At 40.5% G+C, this 21,493-nt stretch overlaps 4 protein-coding genes and 1 non-coding gene across 7 annotated transcripts; 3 read left to right on the top strand and 2 right to left on the bottom strand.

Annotated features, from left to right (window-relative positions):
• Positions 1-60: 60 nt before the first annotated feature.
• Positions 61-7,302, bottom strand: pla2g7 (phospholipase A2, group VII (platelet-activating factor acetylhydrolase, plasma)). Of its 3 annotated transcripts, none has more exons than XM_018694733.2 (11): positions 6,864-7,302; positions 6,260-6,387; positions 5,592-5,742; positions 5,204-5,297; positions 5,036-5,104; positions 3,696-3,867; positions 3,269-3,382; positions 1,772-1,863; positions 1,352-1,522; positions 1,114-1,262; positions 61-1,003 (listed from the first exon to the last, which is right to left on the bottom strand). In XM_018694733.2, exons 1-11 carry the CDS (start codon positions 6,925-6,927, stop codon positions 903-905), a joined length of 1,305 nt encoding a protein of 434 aa, XP_018550249.1. In that variant the 5' UTR covers positions 6,928-7,302; the 3' UTR covers positions 61-902. The 3 variants fall into 3 exon arrangements, with proteins under 3 accessions (XP_018550249.1, XP_018550250.1, XP_050927943.1); XM_018694734.2 differs by having other exon boundaries at positions 7,024-7,294; XM_051071986.1 differs by lacking the exon at positions 6,864-7,302 and adding an exon at positions 6,624-6,806.
• Positions 7,303-7,639: 337 nt separating this feature from the next.
• On the top strand, positions 7,640-15,492 carry ints9 (integrator complex subunit 9). The gene is made up of 17 exons (XM_018694732.2): positions 7,640-7,778; positions 8,171-8,298; positions 8,410-8,470; positions 8,607-8,669; positions 9,087-9,226; positions 9,362-9,448; positions 9,705-9,825; positions 10,400-10,534; positions 11,341-11,452; positions 11,690-11,870; positions 11,986-12,046; positions 12,425-12,596; positions 12,684-12,808; positions 13,653-13,820; positions 14,117-14,215; positions 14,312-14,449; positions 14,998-15,492. Exons 1-17 carry the CDS (start codon positions 7,770-7,772, stop codon positions 15,172-15,174), a joined length of 1,977 nt encoding a protein of 658 aa, XP_018550248.1. The 5' UTR covers positions 7,640-7,769; the 3' UTR covers positions 15,175-15,492.
• Positions 15,493-15,847: 355 nt separating this feature from the next.
• glrx5 (glutaredoxin 5 homolog (S. cerevisiae)) lies at positions 15,848-19,695 on the bottom strand. Its single transcript, XM_018694735.2, has 2 exons — positions 19,272-19,695; positions 15,848-17,772 (listed from the first exon to the last, which is right to left on the bottom strand). Exons 1-2 carry the CDS (start codon positions 19,567-19,569, stop codon positions 17,600-17,602), a joined length of 471 nt encoding a protein of 156 aa, XP_018550251.1. The 5' UTR covers positions 19,570-19,695; the 3' UTR covers positions 15,848-17,599.
• Positions 19,696-19,979: 284 nt separating this feature from the next.
• prkrip1 (PRKR interacting protein 1) lies at positions 19,980-20,997 on the top strand. Its single transcript, XM_018694731.2, is given in 2 exon segments — positions 19,980-20,030; positions 20,032-20,997. Coding segments are annotated over 2 exon segments (561 nt in total). The 5' UTR covers positions 19,980-19,994; the 3' UTR covers positions 20,557-20,997.
• Positions 20,998-21,097: 100 nt separating this feature from the next.
• Positions 21,098-21,377, top strand: LOC127142683 (small Cajal body-specific RNA 13). The gene has a single exon (XR_007813643.1). It is a non-coding gene; the product is annotated as a small Cajal body-specific RNA 13 (non-coding RNA).
• The last annotated feature ends 116 nt before the right edge of the window (positions 21,378-21,493 follow it).

Below are 21,493 nucleotides of genomic sequence, written 5' to 3'. Positions count from 1 at the left end.
AGAATGATTCAGCAAACCTGAATGATTGAGCCATTTTGATGAGATGAGACATGGTTTTTTTTTGTATACAAACCAGATTTATTGGATTTCATTCATATACAAATGCAGATATATCAGACAGTAATAGTATATAAAAGTAGAAGGCTGATACATGTCACTGACCCAGGATGAACAGTACTGTGAGTTAAGGCACAAAAATGCCACCTTTTAGTGTTTGTACCGTTGTAATGATGCTGTTGTAATGATTACCTTGAAGCTGTCTTTTGTTGAATCAGGAGGAATCTAGTTTCCTACAATATCTTTATTATTTAGATTTATTATCTAGGATGATATGAGTTTTAAATCTTTTTTTATCCATACCCACCCCTTACAATTCTCATATAGGCCTTAACCACATAATCACACTGCAAACATAAAGTAGCTTCCCTCTGCTGGAAGGTCCTATATCCAAAGAGATGGATGGTAGTTTTCATAGAAGTCTATAATTTCTCAGTTGGCTTTATATACACTCAAATATGAAACTGATTAAAAAGCATTTCTCTAAGAAATTGCTGGCAATACTTAAGAATTCACCAACAGTGAAATTAAGTGCTAATCTGCTCGTACCCAACATTCAGGCCTCATGAAACAAACACTGCTACACACAAGTGTTTCAGAAAAACAAATCTTTCCTGCTGATGAGGTAGAGATCGGCTTTCCTCTCCATTGCTACTCCAAAATGTTTTCCTCAGTCCATTTTGAAATAAAATGCATGAAATGCCAAGTAGGCCAGGCTTGACATTTTTGGGACCACTCCGCTTACTCCAAACACACAAGGTGAGATGGTTCAGCTGATGGCCAGGTAGTCTCAGGTTTTTTTTTGTTTGTTTTTTTTACTGCAGTATATGAGGTACAGAGGCAGTTCAGATGGAAGACTGAAGCAAAGTTATATTAGTTCCTTGGATGAGGTTATCATCCTGTCCATCGATCAGAGGGTCCCACTGATTAAAGTTCTTCTCAAGACCTGCCGAGAAGAAAAAAACCATTAAAAACATGTACTGCTCCTTTAAGAAATGAGTCAGACCTGATGCTGGCAACTATTTGAAACAATTGTGAGCTCTTTATTTTTCTTACCAAGATGGCGTTGCAGAAAGGCTAGCGTTGCTTTGTTGGAGAGGTCTATGGCAACCTCTGGGTCGATCTCTCCCTTCAGCTTCATCAGTTTGCCAATCCAATTGCCCGTCAGGAAGGTGAAGTCAGGGAAACTCTGGTGGACTGTACCTCTGAAGGAAAACACCACCTGTGATGTCAGAGAAAACAACAGCAGATTTTTTACCATATCGACAGCTCTGAGTTCTGTCCATTACTATACCTGATGGTGATCATTTTCCTCTGTATGACGGCCGAGTCCAGCTTCTTCATGCGGCTGATGTTCCCTGCCCACTGGAACTTCTCTGAGTTGATGAAGAAGATCGGCTGCTTCACTCGAGGAAAGGTCTCGTCATCTAAAGGAAACATCCAGGCGTCCAGCGCGATGCCACATCTGATCTCACGGAGTTAAAAGAGTTTCAAGAGCAGGTCATTACAAAATCTTAAGAGGAGACACATGAATTATTGAATGATTCATTCAGTATCCAGATCTAGAACTGGGTATTGTTTTAGTGTATTTTATACAAGTGTCACAAGATTTGGTACAGATACCATAACAGTATTTTTTATTTCTTGATACCTTAATTCTACAAATAACAGTTTCCTATTTCCATTCAACAAAAGCACAAAAGAATCTACATACTTGAATTTAACCTCCTTGCACAGAGCTTCAATCACTGTTGCTCCCCCAAAGGAATGGCCCATCGCTGCTATCCTACACAGATCCATGGAGTTCTGTCAGCCCAGAGAGGGAAGGAGTCAGTGATTAGCACTACATATGTTTATTCTGAACTTTTGCTTTGTCAGCGTCAGGCTGTGCCATCAGATCACAGTTTAAAATAATAAATCTGGTGATTTTCTGTATTTTCCGTCTTGTCAACAAATCCCATGGAAAGATTAAAAATTGCCCAGCTGTTGTAGCTTGGAGCTAAGAGAAAGAATGGAGAGATGGACGAATACATTGTTGGTGTTTTCATTATATTTGTTGACAACAACAAAAATGGAGAACACTGCCCAACTTAAAATCCCTCCACAACAAAGAACCCTTCTACTCCTCACCACGCTTTACTGTATCATTCTAAACCTCTGATCAGGAGGCACCACTTCTACTCGAGTAGGGATATGATTATATTATATGATCACAAGGTCTTCTACTGCAGATGTCTTATTGAATAATACATGGTCACTGTGAAAGGACTGACTTGGCATCCTGACCTTAACTACTGACAGCTATTTAAAGTCGTGACTGTCTTGTGTTTATCAAAGCTTTTCATTCAGCTTTACCATGAAAAACAAGTTGATCAGCAAACTTCAACAGTGGCCAATGGTACTTAATAAGTCTATATATGTGAAAATACAGCTTGGATGTAGTGTGTACCTAAAGACAAGTACTTGCTTTTTAAGTTGTACAGTCTTCCTGATATTTGGTTACTGCAATCGAAAGTGATTACTGGACATATATGCAGTAGTATGATTTTATAACTGACCACCAGTTGAACTTTTCATTATTCTCCATATTCTGTGCAATAGTTAATTCATTAAGTAAAGTGCATGATGGCTACAGGCCTCAGCAGTCCTATGTATTGATTATCTATGATTTAGCTATAGTTTAGACATGGAACACATTGCTTATACAACTATGTGCCTTGTGATTGTCAACTCAAATGCTATCTAGGTTGCTTCTTAGCCTATATATACTCTATATGTTCTGTATCTTTGTCAGTCTTTCTGGTTGCATGAGCAGTACTGCTGATAAAGTGCCTTCATGAAGAGCTGATTGACTGAAGAACATCTTTGCTTACTCTTCTCGACAAGTCTTCAGTTTCTTTTGTTTTCATGAATATATTTGAGACTTGGAAAACTGTTGTATTAAAAAACAAAAGAACCTCATCAACTCTGACCAAGATCACAAGAATAACTATGTCTGTTTACTGGGAGTAATATGGTTTTTGAATGTTCCTGTTCTTAGTTTCAGAGTCTTGTGGTGCTCCTGTTCGTCATGTCACTAGTTTCTGTTCAAATGGAAACTTCTATATTTCCATTGTTTTGTCTGTTACTAAATCTATCCTGCTTCCCTGTTGATATTCATGACCTTTCTAAGACCAGGATCTAAAAACTCAAAGCTGATAAAAAAGGTTACCTCCAGCGTCGTCCAGTCAAACTGTGTTCGCAAAACATTTTGCGCCGGTATCCCTGAGTTGATTTCAGTGAGTTTATCCAGAGCCATGATACATTCATCTGCCCTCTGCTTCACCTGGGAGCAACAAGAGAGATTCATGTATTTACAAGTATTTTACAACAGGAAAAACAGCTGGATAGATAAAAGGGTGAGAAAAATGTGAGATAGATCACATAATAGATCAGAGTATAAACTGTGTAAAGGATGTGGTTTGTTTCAAACACAAGCTGTGAATTGCTTACGGAGTATAAAGTTCAGATGTTGCACAATCCAGCCGCTGCCATTTCTACACTCAAGCTGCATGAAAGAGGAATCATTTCTCCATCTCTACTTTTATACAGTGATTAATAATGTCTGGGTTTACCTCCCATAGTAGATCACCTCTCACCTGTTTACTTCTGAGGGGGAATTCACTCTCGCCGTGGTGCAGAGCTCTGTAGTACATCCACACCTTCACCAAGTCATCTTGGGTTGAGTCTTGTGTTTTAGCCATTTTCCCATTTGCCTTCTCTGACTCTGTCTTCTCTCGAAAATAAAACGTGGCTGAGGCTGACTGGTCTCTGAATTAAGAAGAGAAAGAGACAATACAGCGAATCTATAATGACTTGAGGGCACACAACCAACATGTGGTTATCAGTTCACTGTCGACCAAAACAAGCATAGTGAAAATATCACATACATCACATGAGGCTGTGACAGCTTTTTAATAACATCATAAACAAAATGATTAATAGTCTGCAGATGATGGTGATGAAAATAATCATTGCAGAGATGATTATAACTGTTTTTGTATTAATAGGAAATGTTGGGTTTCTACACCCAGTTTCAAGGGAAACAGAAAAAAATGGTTGTGTGTCAATAAACTGTTAAGGGGAAGCTGATATGTGTACATTGATTATCATTGTTCCTAGTTACCAGCTTCTACACAAACTAATAACACACAGTGCAGTTTAATTTCCAAATTTGCTTGTCCTTGTTTGGACTTGCTGCCAAAGTGAATGAGCTTCTACTGAAGCTCAGGATAAACATGGTGGCAGAAAGGGCCATTTTTCTTTGTGACTGTTTTTGGTTTGTCTTTGGTCAGAGACTTGAACTAATTTGGCAGTGTGACTAAAGCAGCACAGGACTGACCTCTGACCATCACCACAGACCATGTGAAACAAAGTGTGTCTCATGTCACGCAGCTACAATCCAGGTCACAGCACTGGCTCATGCTTTTCATCTGTGGCTTTAGCCTTTAACCAGCTGCTATAATTCAGTGAAACACCACCTCAATCGATGTGAGTGACACACTAACTGTGGCCATTATGTTCATCTCCATATGTTTCCCTTGTCTCTATACTGAAAAAAAATGTGATGACCTGGTTCGAACTATTGTCTGTACACCCTTTCCACTCCTACTCCACTGATAAACAGACAGCCGCTTGCAGAGGAGACTGCCCTCTGTTATTGTTGGCTTGGCAAACATTCAACTACAATTTCCTCCAACTGACACGTGGCCTTTGTTTCAGATTTTCAGTGTATATACCGTCAGCTTACAGGATGAATACTGATCATATACCTCAAGATTCTGTACATGATAGCTTACAGTGCTTACATACCTTTGAATAACTGCTGTACAGCTGCCCTCCTATACTAATGTATGCACTATAAGAAGATCTCTTTGTCTTGTAATGAAATAAATGTTGACATCAATCAGCTAAAAGTGTTGTACAACTGTATAATTACCTGTGTTCTACAGACGCCACAATGAATCCCTGAGAGGCCAGCTCTGCACATATAGCTGAATACAAAGTCCTAGGAAGCATCAGAGAGATGTTAGCAGAGCAGGTGAACAGAACTTCCAATTTGTCGTGTGCAAATATTATAGCAATATTAAAAACGTATTGTGTGTACCTAAAGGCTCCCAGACCATGGGAGAAGATCACTACAGGACATTTCCCACTGGATTTGAATGGAGCATCCAGGTAGGCTGGGATCTTAAAGGGCCCTGGAATAAACAGATGATAAAAACATAAGCTTTCTAAAGTGGTTTTTCTACACTGCAGAATTTAAAATAGGTCATTTAGAATTATAGTGGACATCATCTTGTTGCTTAGCAAAACAAAAAAATAAAATGATTGACAACACTGCAGTATAATATATATAACATTCTGAGCAGGACTACCACATGATCACAAATAAAAACATGAAGAAACACTAGTGCTGCTCTGGGAAGAGCAGCAAACACTTGTATAAAATGCATCAGAGATGTTTTACATTTTACTAACTGAAGTTAAATTACCAAAGAGGTAGCTGAAAATCCTTTCACTGAGAGTCCTGTTGATTTTCATGAAGTCTGCCAGACCGTTAAAATACTCTCTGCTTGGAACCCAGTCTGGTTTTTCTGCCTTCTCAGTCTCTTGACAAGGATAGTAGAGCCGGAAGAAGGTGCCCTGTTGTCGAGACAGAAATGTAAGTTTACGCAATTCAGCAGCGGTTGTTTACAGAGATGTGACGTCTCAAGTATCATGAACACAAAGGGTGCGTGAATGCATTTTTTGTGCATAGATACTGTGTCTTTGTCACACTGAACTTTGAAACTCTTGCCCTTGTTGAACTGCGGAACGAGTTGCCAGTGACTGTTGTAACGGAACTGAGTAACGTGTCATTGCAGCAGACTGAACAGGTTTTTCAGCAGCCACATTTGCTGTAATCATACTTTTTAAATGAGCCATGGCTTTAAACAATGCTGAAATTCACTGGTATTCTAGATTAAAGCACATTTCTTCTGCTATTCTTCAGAATCACTAAATTCAGATGTTAAGTACAACGTGACCTAATGTTGCTCAGTGCCCGGCTTTTACACAGGTCATGAGCTTCACCTCTCATTTCTGATGTATCCCTTCTTTTCCCTACTTGTCATATTATTAATGGGGAATAGATAGAATAGATAACTGGTTCAACCTCTACCTGTGCAGTGTGGTCCATCATGAAGTCAGTACACCCCACAGCATTGGGGCCCTTGGCTGGAGGGATCCCAAGATGGTTACTGCAGGTGTTCCCCATGGTGAAGAAGCTAAGCGAGTACCTCCTCTGGTCTGTTAAATACACAACCCATACCCACACCAGCATTCACATTTCTGCACAGATTAACTGCTGAGACTGATCAATGACTTCAGGCAGTGTATTCATGATAAAAATAAAAAAAAGCTCCAGTACCACACCTTTATTGAACTTTATCAAAATTCTTGATGCTCTTTTTCCTACACAATATAAATTATATTCTGTCCTTGTTAATATGTTACTTACTGTGTTGGTGACAAATAAGACATACCTGTGCTGCTCACTCTTTACTGCTTTAACTGTTAGCTCCATGTTTGCTTAAGTAAATACATCTTCGGTTTTATCGACTCAGTTGTAATAAACTGTCACCAGATCTAACTTTAAACTCTGTGTGAGACAAGGTTCACATCTTCATTTAACAACCATAAGTAACATAACAGATGTTTTATTCTGACTAATTGAGGAAACTGTATTTGCGCTCTCAATACAAATGCGGTGTTTCAACCCCTACCTGTCCTTGCCCACTCGTAAATCCTCTTGACTAATAACTGTACAAATCCTCCATGAGAAAACATCGACCACAGTAGTTTCAAAAGCGAGCTAACTAGGTATCCCCTTGTTAGCTGTTAGCCACAAAAACTATATTTAACAAAAAAAAAAGCAAGGCCTACCGGAGATACAGAAGTACGTTGGCTGCCAGTGTTACTACATCAGTTTCGCAACATTACCACGTAACTGATTACACTTTCACGGGATAAATGGGCCGGTACGGGCCACTTGGGAGTGGTCTGAGAGGTCGTTAGTGTTAGTGTTAGCAAGCCACCGCTAGCACAGGATGGGGCTAAACCAGAGTAGCGAACCGAAAGTGTTCGGTTACCGCACTGCTCCTCTAGCTGCCTAACCCCCCATCCCAACTTAAACTTAACACAAGGTCAAATAACCTATGTACTTAGCGTTAAAGATGAATCCACCAAAGCTCGTATTATCGCGATAATTACTGTATATACATCTCTTCGTTACCCCTTCAAAGTTCCTCGTAAAAGTGGGTGAACTGGTCTATGTACGGCTCTGGTTAGAGCCACTGAATCTGACGGATAACCCTGAAGTCTATGGGCACGTGGATTTGTTGACAACATTTTTCGACGTTTAAAAGATATCTTATTTGCTATTTAATGGTACAAATTATGCTTTTCAGTACACTTAAAACAAGTAAATATCCCGTTGTTTTGCTCAATATTTAGCACGTATTCCTTTATGTTTGATATGAGTAAAGTTTCACTCCACCTCTGTAGGGGGCAGTAGAGGGCAAATGTCAGAAAAATAAAGCGAGTGGAGACAAGAGAACAGTGTTGAAGGATGCGGCGTTAGCAAAGTCGATTATCTTAACCTTATTTATTAGCCGTTATTTCTGTTAAAAATGAAATTGGTGAGTAAACAATGCAACAGTAAAGAGCACAATTAATGTTTAAATAGCCAAACCAAACCTAGCTGACAATAAGAGCCTTTTAGCATATCGTTCAAGACACCTAGTTCTAGCTAACTCTGTTAGCTTGGCAGCTAATAGCTCCCTTTTTCATCCATTAGGGCTAGAAAGGCTGTGTAAAATGTCAAAGCTATATACAGTCCCAAGTGAAAGATAATGATCGAGTCTGCTGGTTACACACAGACTGGCAGCATCTATCCCTTACACTTACTTCACTTACTTACTTATTACAATGTCGTGTTTATCTTGCCTCAACCGCATTTGTATTATTGTATGGGCACAACCAGAAATTTCTCTTCCTCACGTGTGTTTCTGATGTGTTTTCTCTCTTGCAGTACTGTCTGTCGGGTCATCCTACATTGCCTTGCAATGTCCTCAAGTTCAAATCTACTACCATCATGCTGGACTGTGGACTGGACACCACCTCTGTCCTCAACTTCTTGCCCCTTCCTCTAGTACACAGGTGAGTCACTGCCATCGGCCACCACTAGCTTTATTTATTCAGTCAGTCATGGGTGATGGACTTGCCATTGTTCTGAATCATTCTGAATATTCATGTTTTGGTCCCTTTCAGCCCAAGACTCTCCAAGCTACCTGGCTGGGTCTCTAAGGATGGAACAGTAAACTTGGAGAAGGTATGAGAAGCTGTTTATGGTCTGCATTAACTGAATTGAACCTGTATCTGTATATGAGATCACCCTACACTGTATGAAGATTAGTCTTTGATGATGACCTATAAATGTAAACAGACTATTTTTTCCATCTGTCCAGGAGCTGAAAGAGTGTGCAGGAAGGGTGTTTGTGGATTCACAGCCAGAGTTCTGTCTCCCTGAGGTAGGAAACCCAGCCACCACATGTACTGTATACTTAACAAAAATATGTCTTTTGTGTAGCTTAAGATGACACATTTGAGTGTAATGATTTTACTGCAGGAAGTTTTAGTGTAATGTTGACATGATAAGGGCAGGGAAACAAGGGATTAGACTGACAATAGATAGTTTTAGCTGTGTTTATCAGACAGTTTGATTTCTATGCATTTAGTCAGTGGCTTGTACTGATTTTCACAGTTAAGCTCTGATCAATAACATTATTCTCAATGATAATGATAACAGTGATAAAGTGTGATTGGCATAGTCGTTATTCACTTTTGTGAGCTGTAATCTAAGTGTGCATTATAATAAATGGCATACTTAATACAGTAATTCGTATTTAGTCTAAATTAATTAACTTTCGAATTTATATAAACCACAGAGAGAACTGCTGGATCTATCTACCATTGATGTCATCCTGATCTCCAACTACCACTGTATGATGGCCCTGCCCTACATCACTGAGCACACAGGCTTCACAGGGACAGTGTATGCCACAGAGCCCACCCTGCAGATTGGCAGGTAAGGACACATACCCAGTGGTCTAAACCACTTTTGGCTTTGAGACCTTTTGTTAATGTAATATCTTGAACCAAAATTCAACAGCTGGGGTTTCAGATATTAAGAAAATTCTGCTTTTTGCTGTTCTTCGCTCAGACTATTGATGGAGGAGTTAGTGAACTTCATGGAGAGAGTTCCCAAAGCCCAGTCTGCCACCTGCTGGAAAAACAAGGAAATACAAAGGTAGGTAAACTGCTACATACAAATTAAAAAGTCAAGTACGAATGTTGTGTTCTTTTTTAATTTTAGAATATTTGACATAAAATAATAGCTTTTAATTGTTTACCTTGTTGTGTTCTTCCTGTTTAACTTGTCTTGCTTTGGATTTATTTTGTACAGTTTTGTCACACCATTTAATTTCACTTACAGTTACTTGTTGCCAGATGCATACAACTCATTACTATATGATACACTTAAATAAACTCTGGTGTTGTATTAGGATGCTTCCAGGCCCATTGAAGGATGCAGTGGATGTGTGGACATGGAAGCGATGCTACAGTATGCAGGAGGTCAACTCTGCCCTCAGCAAAGTGCAACTTGTGGGTTATTCACAGAAAGTGGTAAGAACTTTTTGTGTCCTACTCACTCTATACAGACACACACTAATATTGACACTGAGAAAAATCAAACAAGGCTTAAATTAATATAACCCATCAGGTCAGGCAGTATCTACTGTTATCTACACAGAGTGGTGTCACATCTACTGAGGAGAAAGAGTAAGGGTTATGTACCAGATCATTTTGCTCAGAGGCTCATTGGTTGGTCATATCTGTGTTAGATATGGTGCTTGAATACAGAATTACTTAATGGCATCCATTTCCTTGGGTCTCACATAGTTTACATGGAAAATAAACATAGCCAAACATTTGCCTGAATGGGAGAGTCACAGTTAGAATGTAAAGGTAGTACTCAATGTGCTTCTTATTTCCAAGTAACACAAAAGGGAAGAGAGTGTGGTTTTTCATTTTATTTTCATATTAGAAAGTGTTCTATGTTTTTCTCATGCAAAACACTTCTCATGCTGTGAGCGCAGGATTGTGCTTTGTTTATACCATCCAAAATAGCTTGTGTCTGTCCTCTCTCTGTTTCTCTATAATTTTGTGTTCTCATAGTGATAAACCTCTTCTTCTGCAGGAGTTGTTTGGAGCTGTACAGATCTCCCCCTTAAGTTCTGGCTACTCGTTGGGCAGCTCTAACTGGATCATTCAGTCTCATCATGAGAAAGTGTCCTATGTGTCGGGTTCATCCCTCCTCACCACACATCCACAGGTAGAGTCTAATGCTAGATGAAGTATTCAGATCCTTTACACAAGTAAAAGTACCACATAATAACACAAACTAAGTAAACAAGCTGAGGCAACAGTACTGCAGCAACTCCTGTGTTCTGCTCAGTAAAATTAGTTTTTGTCAGTGGAGTCTCTAAGTGATATGTAATGATGTTTCTGGTTAAACAAAAAGGATCTTACTCTCCACTATAAAGATTAGTCTCTGTAGGAATCCTATCCATAATGTTGTCAGACACTTCTACTAACAATCTGAGCCTGTAGGTGGCAAAAGAAAGCAATTTATTGGAAGTACTCTGATGCAGAAAATTGAATTGTCCATTGCAGTAGCTGCCAGGTACTGCAGCGATTCCAAAGATTTTTGTCCATATCAATCATTTACATCCAAAAACACTGGAAACTAAGGCCTAGGTTCAGAAATACCAGTTATCCTTCAAACAATTATGCCAGATTTTTAAATGATCTCAAAATTGGAAAGATAGAGAACATTTTTCAAAAAGTAGGACATACATGTTCCTCTGTTTATTTCTCAACACACAGCACATACATCATAGATGGAAAACATGTTTATGGGATTCTTGTTTGTGTCTGAAATCACTCATTCACTACTGTTGTTAGCACAAAGAAGTTAACATTCTTTGGACACTTCTTTTCTTGCGTCATCTTGGGAATTTTTGAGAGCACAAATTTCACACAGAAGAAATTCCACTAGAAGGCTGAGAACAAGGTCCTACAAAGCTGCTCTTTCACGTCTGGTTCTCGTTTAAAGTGTCTCTTCTTCTCTTCTCCCAGCCGATGGACCAAAGCTCCCTGAAGAACAGTGATGTTCTGATTCTGACAGGCCTCACCCAGATGCCCACTGCCAACCCAGATGGCATGCTGGGAGAATTCTGCAGTAACCTGGGTAAGTTCAAATGTACAGGATAGATTTAGGCAGTTCATTAAGAGGATACATTGCATATTGTTAATGTCCTCTGTAATAAAACAAAATGTTTAATATTTTCATACACGTAAGTGTAAATAAATGATAACTGCTGTCTGGTATTCATATATTCCCTATACATAGTTTAATTGATTGAGGAAGGACCATTTGTCTGGTCATAGATTAATGTTAGTATTTGTTATTTGTCTTTACCTGTAGCTATGACCATTCGTGCGGGAGGCAATGTGCTGGTGCCGTGCTACTCCTCAGGAGTGATTTACGACCTGCTGGAGTGTCTGTACCAGTTCATCGAGAGCGCCAGCCTGGGGACCACACCCTTTTACTTCATCTCACCCGTCGCCAATAGCTCACTGGAGTTCTCTCAGATCTTTGCTGAGTGGTGAGCAGTCTTTTATCTCCTGATTCACTATTTGATCTCAGCCACCTGCTGATTGCTCCACTGGGGATCTTTCTAGGATGTTTTGCTTAGCTATGATTTTTTGTTATCATTTCAGGCTTTGTCACAATAAGCAGACAAAGGTTTATCTTCCAGAGCCTCCGTTCCCTCATGCAGAGGTGAGTCCTGCTGCTGTCTCCTATCACTGAGGAACAGAGCTGTATTTCAGAGAAAATGGAGTTTTGGAAATCCTGATATTCTGACAGTGGATGCACACTGACATGACCCTGCAAGCCACAGTAAAGGCTTGGGGATGGGTTTCTCAAATCATATGTAGTTATCTGACTTCAGAACAGTATTACAATGCTCTCTGTAAACAGTACACACACACAGATGCTAAGTTTTCTTTCACCAGTATGTCCCTAAAGGTGTTTACCACATATATGGCCTCTAGCTAGATGAGCATCATGTATGTAATGTTTGCCTTGAACTTGTTGGGTGAATATTGAAGAAATAATGATGCAGGCTTGTGTCTTACAATTTCTATGATGTTTCAGCTGATCCAAACCAACAAGCTGAAGCACTACCCCAGTATTCATGGAGACTTCAGCAGCGAGTTCAGACAGCCGTGCGTGGTTTTCACCGGTCACCCCTCTCTGCGCTTCGGGGACGTGGTCCACTTCATGGAGCTGTGGGGCAAATCGAGCCTCAACACCATCATCTTTACCGGTAACTACACTGCTGTGTCATAAAGAAGACATAAATGACAAGGTGTCATCCTGCTAAAAGCCTCTGACTCTTCTTTCTTATCACCAGAACCAGACTTCTCCTACCTTGATGCCCTGGCTCCCTACCAGCCGCTGGCTATGAAGTGTGTTTACTGTCCCATTGACACACGGCTCAACTTCCACCAAGTATCAAAGCTGCTCAAGGAAGTCCAGGTATCTATTAATAACTTCACAAATCCACAAATATGGTCCATGTACTGTGAGCACTTTTTCTCCACCAGTAACAGGAGAAAATAAGCGAAATAAGCAGATGAGTAGTAAATGGATTACACAGATGAAATGATTTTATAATGGAGTTTATAGAGTGATTTCCCTTTATAAAGATGAGTTTGAGTGTTAATAGATAATGACTGGAAATACATTATGATTGTCTAGCTCAGAAGTGGCTGATCTCATGGGTTCTGTTTACACGCAACACTGGTAGAGCACAATTGTACAACAAGCAAATAATGACTGAGTCAGAGGCAGAGTCCTGTGGGTGAAACGGGGGAACGGGAGCAATTTACAAACTAACAGACCAGTCACACACAGAACAATACAACAATGTTAGATCAGTATTCAGAGCAGAGCGGGAGACAATTCACAACAGTACTGATAGCAATAATAGCAATATTATAGTAGCAATAATAAGTGAATGAAAAATCAGAAACAAAATCAGAATCAGAATCAGACTTTATTGCCAAGTAAGTTTGCACATACAAGGAATTTGTCTTGGTATATTGGTGCTAAAAGCAAAAACTATATTTACAAGGAGCATAAATCTATATCATTTAAAAAATCACCTTACAGAGTCATTCTTGTATTGAGGATTTACAACAACTTTCACTATTTAGTGTTATATTTTCTGCACGCAGCCTTAACATGAAGAAATTGTCCGTTGAAATGCTTAAACAGCATTCTAATTTTCCATACAGTAAACCATCAATATTCAAAATCTAACTACTGTGATGAATTTATGGCTAAGTCAATTAATGTCAACTGTGTTTTCCTCCTGCAGCCCGTCCATGTGGTCTGTCCAGAGCAGTACACCCAGCCTCCACTCACCCAGTCCCACCGTTCTGATCTGATGCTGGAGCTGCAGCCCCCTCCTATGCCCTACAGACGCTGCTCTGTGCTCAACCTGCCCTTCAGACGTCGCTACGAACGTGTCTACATACTGCCTGAGGTGAGTCACATCACAGCTGTCACTCGTAGGAATATATTCTTCTTCAGGATGTCTAGTTAAAAGAGCTTAATGGAGTCAGTTGACAATATTGAATAACAGATAAAAGCGGCACCCTCAGTAACAGATGGTGAGTGCTTGTTTTAAATTCTCTCACATGTTTGCAGGAAACAATGACATATGGTGGATAAAAAGCTGGCAGAATTCAAGATTGAAATGCGTTACGGAAATATTCAAACTCCTGTCAGAAAGCAGGTGGCCAGTTTTCATGTCTGTAAGTCTGACTTTTCTGTTCCTAGCTGGCCAACTCCCTGGTGCCCTCTGAGATTAAACCTGGAATTTCTGTGGCAACCGTGTCTGCAGTGCTACACTCCAAGGACAACAAGCACACGCTCCAGGTGAGTCTGATGAATTTGTATCACCAAATTTCTATTTGAAGAATTCATGTGGTGTAATCTCTGCAGTCAACCAACGTTTTTCTTCCATGTTGCCAGTCGGTGCCCAAACCCCCTCCGGCGCCCCCCACCAAGAAGAGAAAGCGAGTTATGGAGGAGCCCCCAGTGGTGCTGGCCCCCAAACCCCTGCTGAGCGGAGCAGTACCTCTGGAAGCGTTTCTGGCCACGTTACAAAAGGTGTGTAATCTGCAGACATCAGTGGGAACCTCTGTATTGTTTTTATAAGCCAGCACTTACAGTTAGCTTGTATTATTTGCCCTCTTGTCATTGGCTGACATTTCCTGTAGTTTTAGTATTCCCTGTGGAGCCTCGAATATTCTCCCATCTGACATTACAATCTCCTAATGGCAACGTTGTTGGGATTAATACTTACTTTACAGTAGAGGTCAGGGATTTTACCACAGCAGATTTAAAGAAATAAAACTAAACACAAAACTAAAGACATTTTTTATTTAATTAAATGTAAAGCACGATCCTGCAATAACCTCAGATTTTACTATTGCCCACTACTTTTACTTTTCCATAAGCTTTTCAGTTTGAGTAGACAATACCATCTATCTACTAATGGATCTTCCTTGACATGAATATAAAATGTAGACAGGCATTTTTAAGTTTTGTTCCATCTCCAGTTCAAGCAGCTGTGTAGGCATCCATCTCAGTAAATTTCAAGAATAAAACACACCATGTTTGAAAAGTTAATTGTGTGGTTATGTCTTCATTTGCAGCATGGAATCACAGAGGTGAAAGTGGAGGAAACGGCAGACGGACACATCCTGCACCTACAGGCAGAGGACACGCTGATTCAGCTGGAGGAGGACGGGACACACATCGTCTGCGACAACAACGAGCCATTGCGCACCACACTGAGAGACCTGGTGCTCCGCTTCCTCCAGAAACTCTGACCCGAATCCATTTCACACCTTCCCTTTTGTTCACTTTTAAGTGTTCCTGCTTCATTGGACTGTGGACAGCAACAGAAACAGAGAGGATGGGACAAGGCAAAGAGCTGTGAACTCACCTGTCCTCACCTCAGTCATATTTAACACTGTAAAATTACAGACAAACAGTGTTACTGTACAGTCCAGTTATATTTTGTAAATGCTATTTTGTATTAAAAGAAGAAGAAGAAAAATGCTAATTATCTCAGTGAATCTTTGATCACTGCAGTCTCATTACTAAGCAAACTGAAATCTTTAATTAAATGTACAAATGAAAATGCAGAGATCATTAGTCATAACCTCTGGTTTTCCAAAGGGAAGGAAGTAAGAAGAAATACAACACAGCCACATACTATCAGTTCCTCTGGGTTAACTCTGCTAAATGCCATTTGTATATCAAGTCAGCATAGCAGCCAAAACTGAAGACATACTGCACTTATCACCATTATCTGGATAATTATGTGTGAGAGAAAAAAAAAATCCTAAATGTCTATGTTTGCCTGAGGTGCTTAGCCACTGTTCACTGAGAGCAGGTTGATTTACAGCAACTGCACTTTCTGCCTTGACCTGAGAGAAAACCACATACAGATCTGAACTGTCCCTTCATGTTAGAGGTTACAAAAGAAATCCAGGTGGCTTGTTGTTTGTGTCACAAAATATTTAATTGGTGCAGGGTTTACATGCAGCTAAAATACAATTAATATTATGCTTTCAATATACAATATCTTACAGTGTACTACATGACCAATGCTTTGATAATACAACTGTGTGCAGCAGGGAGAACATCAACTATGGGATTCTTAGGCTCAGTGAGAACTCAAAACAAAAACACTCCCCACTTTAACCTCCAAAATATAAAACACTCCTTTTCCTTCAGTGACAGATAACAGACTGGAACATACTCCACAAGCTTTAAATAGAACTGCTCCCATTTGTCCAGATGTGCAGTAAATCAGTCATCTTCAGGAAAAAGGTAAAAAGTATGGTATGTTTGTTGAGTTTCAGCGGGTGTAGACATTAAAACAGAGGGGACACATCTTATATGTGGTTCCTGGCAGGAAGAACAAATAGGGGACAATGGTGTTGGTTCCTTCAAAGCCATTTTGACAGTGCATGTGTGTAATGAGGTCAGTGAGGTGTGGTCTGTGTCTGTTGTTACCTCAACTATAAAGCTAACATGGCATTTACATTAAAACATCTTTATATTATTAGAAACCCACACCACCTTTGTTAATCCCTAACATATAAACATGTGGAAATCACAGTGTTATCCCCTCTTTGTCCTTCCTTCTAGTATACTGTATGTACAGGCAGTGCATTTGGAATCTGGTGTGATGACATCTTTTCCTTTTATGACCCAAGCAGCTTTATAAAGATCTTAGACTCGCTACACCCTCAAGGTCGTTTGGTCTTGAACTGACTGTGGCTTGAGAAAATGGGTGGACAATAGAGGTAGCAGGGATGTTTTTAAGGGCAGGATGAGACAGGTTACCAGCATTCTTGTTTAAACCCATTAAAGCATAGGTAGGGAACCTGACACAGTAGAAGTCCAACCTCAATGTGAAATGGTTTCTCCAACAGTGGGGTTACAGCTGGACGTTCATTGCTGTATTTAACCCAAACTGCTTGTGATTCCAAACAACTATGCTGATATGGATTTTTAATATTTTGTTTTTTACTATATCTTTTAGGGGAAAAAAAGAGTTTTGTTGATATAACAGAAACTACAGGGCAAAAATCCACACTTTCCCTGTGTGAAGTGATAAGGAAATATTAATGCTGCTATGGTTGGTATTTTAACAATGGATCAAAAGACTGTGTAATTTGAAGGGAGTTACTCATTAATGATGAACCCACAGAGATTTATCACCCCACCCTGCTTTCCCCCTCAGCTCTGTGGAGTTTTATAGTGTCTTTGAGTTCATTGTTTTGGTTTTCCGGCCCGCACCTTTTTGTTATTGTTACTGCAGCTTTTAAGAGAAAGTGAGAAATGTGGTACAGATTTACTGTAGGTAAAACTGATTCTGAATCCCTGTGAAGACATTGTCCACTCTTTTCTTCTTATAAGATTAAAGTGTTCCCCTGTTAGGTACATAATCTGAACAAATTTATGGGACATGAACAGTTTATAAGCAGTGCAGCAGGAGTTCTGTATCACACTCTAAACTGTTTATGGGTATGGGACATGGTAAAGCATAAATGTTCTTGATTCAAGATACAGTGCTGCCACCGAAACTGCTTATAATCGTCACTTATCATCTGCAGCCTGAGTCCGTTTTGCTCATGGCTGCCTAGAGTGTTGGTTCATATACGATCATCTGAGAGGGGGGGGTCAACCTGATAAATGTGTCCTCTGTCTTGTCAGCTGTTAGAAGTTTATACTCAACCTCTACTTGGATTCTTTCTCAGTTTCCAGCAGTGCAGAGTGGATACCCAGCTTCTTTAACTCTTCCACCAGATCTCCGTTCTGGTGCATCTGGAGCAGGATGTCGCAGCCTCCCACAAACTCGCCGTTGAAGTACACCTGAGGGATCGTCGGCCAGTTGGAGAACACCTTGACTCCTGTGGAAGGCAGACAGCATTAGTGTCAAGAGTCTGCTATAAATAAATACATTAAATGGAAACAGCAGCTACTGATGGTCTTTAGTTTCAGAGAGTAGTCTGTACGTTAGAAACAAAAGAACTAAGTAGTTGTCATGGACAGTGATAGTCATCATAACAGAAACTCCATCTACAGCAATGGCAAATCCAAAGAAACCGAGATATCAACAAAATCGCTACAATAAAATCTTCATATGATTAAAAAGCTCTTCAGACAGGAAGAATACTATTTGATAGCTTGTGTGATCGTATATAAAGTTGTTCTCTTATATGTGTGATGGATGAGTGTGTTGCTCTTTAAGAATTTGCTCAGTGGAATTATCATTCTAAAAGTATACAGAGCTGGTTGAACATTAAAATTTTGGGGGCTAAATGCTGATAATACAATAATGATAAAGGAGCATGCCACAGATTTCACACGTGAAGATCAGTCTACTTGTCAAGAGTCCTCCAAATTTATGAAAGCTAAATGCTTAATTGCAGGAGTGCCCCTGTAGCAATACATTTCTGGAACACTTGTTTTATACAACTGTATCACCAGCAATGACAGCATGAAACTAAAAAATGAGGCATTTTACATCCACTGTCTGGAAATTCTTAGCTTTTGACATTCTTACAATTAACATCCTGTCTGTATGATCCCAGGAACCCAGGTCCCGGGAAATAAAAGGGACACAATGGGACTCAAACTGATCTGATTTTGAATCACTTGCGAATCTAAAATGAATGCTTGTCAATCCAGTTTCAGAAGTTCAACAATGCATAATTGGACATCTTTGAGGAAGTAGTCCTGACACACTCAGTCTCATTTTCAGTTTCAACTTTTCTACAGCTTAGTGAGTAAAGTGGTTGTATTGAGTGCAGAAGCATTCAACTGTGTGCATTAAATATTGTCAGTTTGTCCCCGTCACCTTGCTGCGTGTCAACACGACATTAGCCTCAACTGACAAAATCCCATTAAAGATCAGAGCTGATGCAACTGGAGAGAAACATTTCCTTGTTCCTCAGCATGTCTGCTGACATTATTTACAACAGAAAGGAGTCCAGTCATGACCGAATATAATAAGTTTTGCTGGAGTTGCCAAAAGCCTTCCATGTCCATACTGGTGGTGTAACGTTTGTCTTGAGGCACCACACCCTGTGGTCCTGCTGCAGAGCACTGATAAAAACTTAACACCTCCAAATCTCAATAACTGGTTGGGGATGGCCGTTGACCAAAAAAAAAAAAAAAAACTGATAGGTATGGCTGTTTTGAATGAGCCAATAATTAAGATTAAATAATGTGAACAAGAAAGACAGCTAACAGAGGCTAACTGAGACACGAGCACTGGTTAAAACAATTAAAGACAAAGTGGCTCAACTTCTACTGTCTATTCTGAAGACGTTTGGTTGAAAAGTTCAACTGAGCAGTGACAACTTGTTGCCGTCATGTCATGAAGGGTTTACCGAAGTTCACTCACCTTCTCTGAGGTCCTGGTCCTCCAACACGTTGTACGCGGCATAGTCGTCCACACCGTGCATCCGCAGGATCTGAACCACGGCATTACTGAAGCCGCACATGGGCTGTGCCGGCGTTCCCTTCATAAACACCACCACTTTGTCCTTCTTCACCATGTTACCAAGGTCTTTTTGGAGGTCCGCCGCCGCGCACAAGAGCCTGGCCGAGGCCGCCAACACACGTCCGTCGGCTTGTCTGGGCAAGTAGACTGCTGCCCCAGCCCGAAGACACCGAGCAGTCGATCTTATTAAACTGTTCATGGTCTTTGGTTAGTTATATTTTTAAATAAAGAGGAAAACTGTCATAGAAACTAAAGAACTTGCTTGTCTACAAGCCGCAGTAGTGTCAGTCAGTCGACACACTTCACAGCTTACGATAAGAGGCGGGACCTGAGCGTTGATTGGATAGCTGCGCCCAAATAAATTCAAATCTGATTTGCGATTGGCAAAGCCACACATCAATTACATCAGTTACACAAGAAATGCTCTTTAAAGCGGCGATTGAATAAAAATAAATAAATCAATATCACCACCACAGTCACTATCACACACTAAATCAATGTTGTCTTTTCGATGGAAAATAAAATATTAATAAATGCAAAGTAATTATTTCCGGGTTACGAAAGCCTGCAAGAACTTCCGTGGTGACCTCAACAAGCAGGAAGAAAACGGCGACGGTTTGAAAGATGGCGGCGCACACGCAGAAGAACAACAAACCAGGCGAAACCTGGCGGAAAAGAGGCACAGCCTCTGATAATCGCCAAAACCCCGGCGGAGGAACAGCGTCTGAAGTTGGAGAGGTTAATGCGGAATCCCGATAAGCTTGCTCCCATTCCCGACCGACCGAAAGAATGGAACCCTCGGGCTCCTCCGGAGTTCGTCCGGGACGTGATGGGATCCAGCGCCGGTGCAGGCAGCGGGGAGTTCCACGTTTACCGACACCTCCGCCGCAGAGAGTACCAGAGGCAGGACTTTCTGGACAAGATGGCAGAGAAACAAGTGAAGGACCTGGAATACCTGGATAAGGTGGAACAAAACAAGCAGGCTGCCGATGAGAGAACGGCCAAACGCAGGAAGAAGCGGGAGAAGCTGAAGCAGAAAAAGCTGAGGGCGAAGATGGCTAAACTAGAAACTAAGACAGACGGTGACGGTGACGGCGACAAGAGCTCGGACAGCAGTGAAGAAGAGGAGGAAAGAGAGGCCGATGATGATGCTGAGGCTCCGAGCTTCATCATGGGGAAGAAATGACTCTGGCTTGAAGTGAGGGCGAGATAACATCACGAAGCAAGGGAGGAGAAGGGCAGCAGAACAGCTTCAAAAAGCAAGAAAACATTTGGAATTTGTTCAAGAGTCCATTACAAACAGAAGCAAAATGACCCATTGCAAAGACGACAAAACTTTGGACTGAGCAGACTGCCTAGTTTAATAGGCAGAGTGTGTGATTTTAGTCAGGCAGTGATGGTCAGTGTCTCAGTGGGCAAGAAGACATGTTGCGAAACTTCTGATTCTTCATAAAGTGTTTCATAAGATTTCCATTTTCAGCTATCAGTAGTATTTAGAAGTTTCTTTAACTTGCTCAAATATATGATCAAAGTTTAAGCATTTACACTTGATCGGATTTTTGCAAAGTTTGGAATCTTCCATATTTTTGTTGTAAATGTTTTAATAAAATATTGAATGTACATACTATTTAGTGTTACGTAATTTGTTTACATTGAGGGATTTGATATGACACTGCTGACTAATGACAGCGTGTGCATCACAGCCATCTATATTATGATGTCTCTAGTCTTTGCAGCCTTGTGATGCTGCCCCATGCAAGGACTGTTGCCTGTGGGTACAACAAGGCTGCAGAAAGCAACTCAAAGAATGAAAAGGCGTGACTCCTGGAGGCTCAGGAGCTTCACGTGCGATGTTCCTTGAACAGTCTCCTGCTTTTCCACGGTGGTGATGGGTTTTGTTCTGTAGCCATCACCTTTCTTGAGGCAGGTAGAGTAAAAACCTGACAGCCAGATATTGTTTGAAGCAGGGGGAGCTCTTCCTGTCAGACACTGTCAGCTGTCACAGTAAAAGCTCTGATTTCTGTTAAGCCTGGTGACTAAATCCATCAGAGTTTATATTCACTAACTCTTAACTAAAAGTTTTAGTGGCACTGCAGATTAAAGAATTGTTTACTTAATTTACC

The sequence above is a fragment of the Lates calcarifer genome, linkage group LG7_1 (genome assembly GCF_001640805.2).
Source record: "Lates calcarifer isolate ASB-BC8 linkage group LG7_1, TLL_Latcal_v3, whole genome shotgun sequence".
Classification (NCBI taxonomy): Eukaryota; Metazoa; Chordata; class Actinopteri; family Centropomidae; genus Lates; species Lates calcarifer.
Note: the sequence above shows the minus strand (reverse complement) of the source record. Positions and strands in the feature narration are given on the sequence as shown.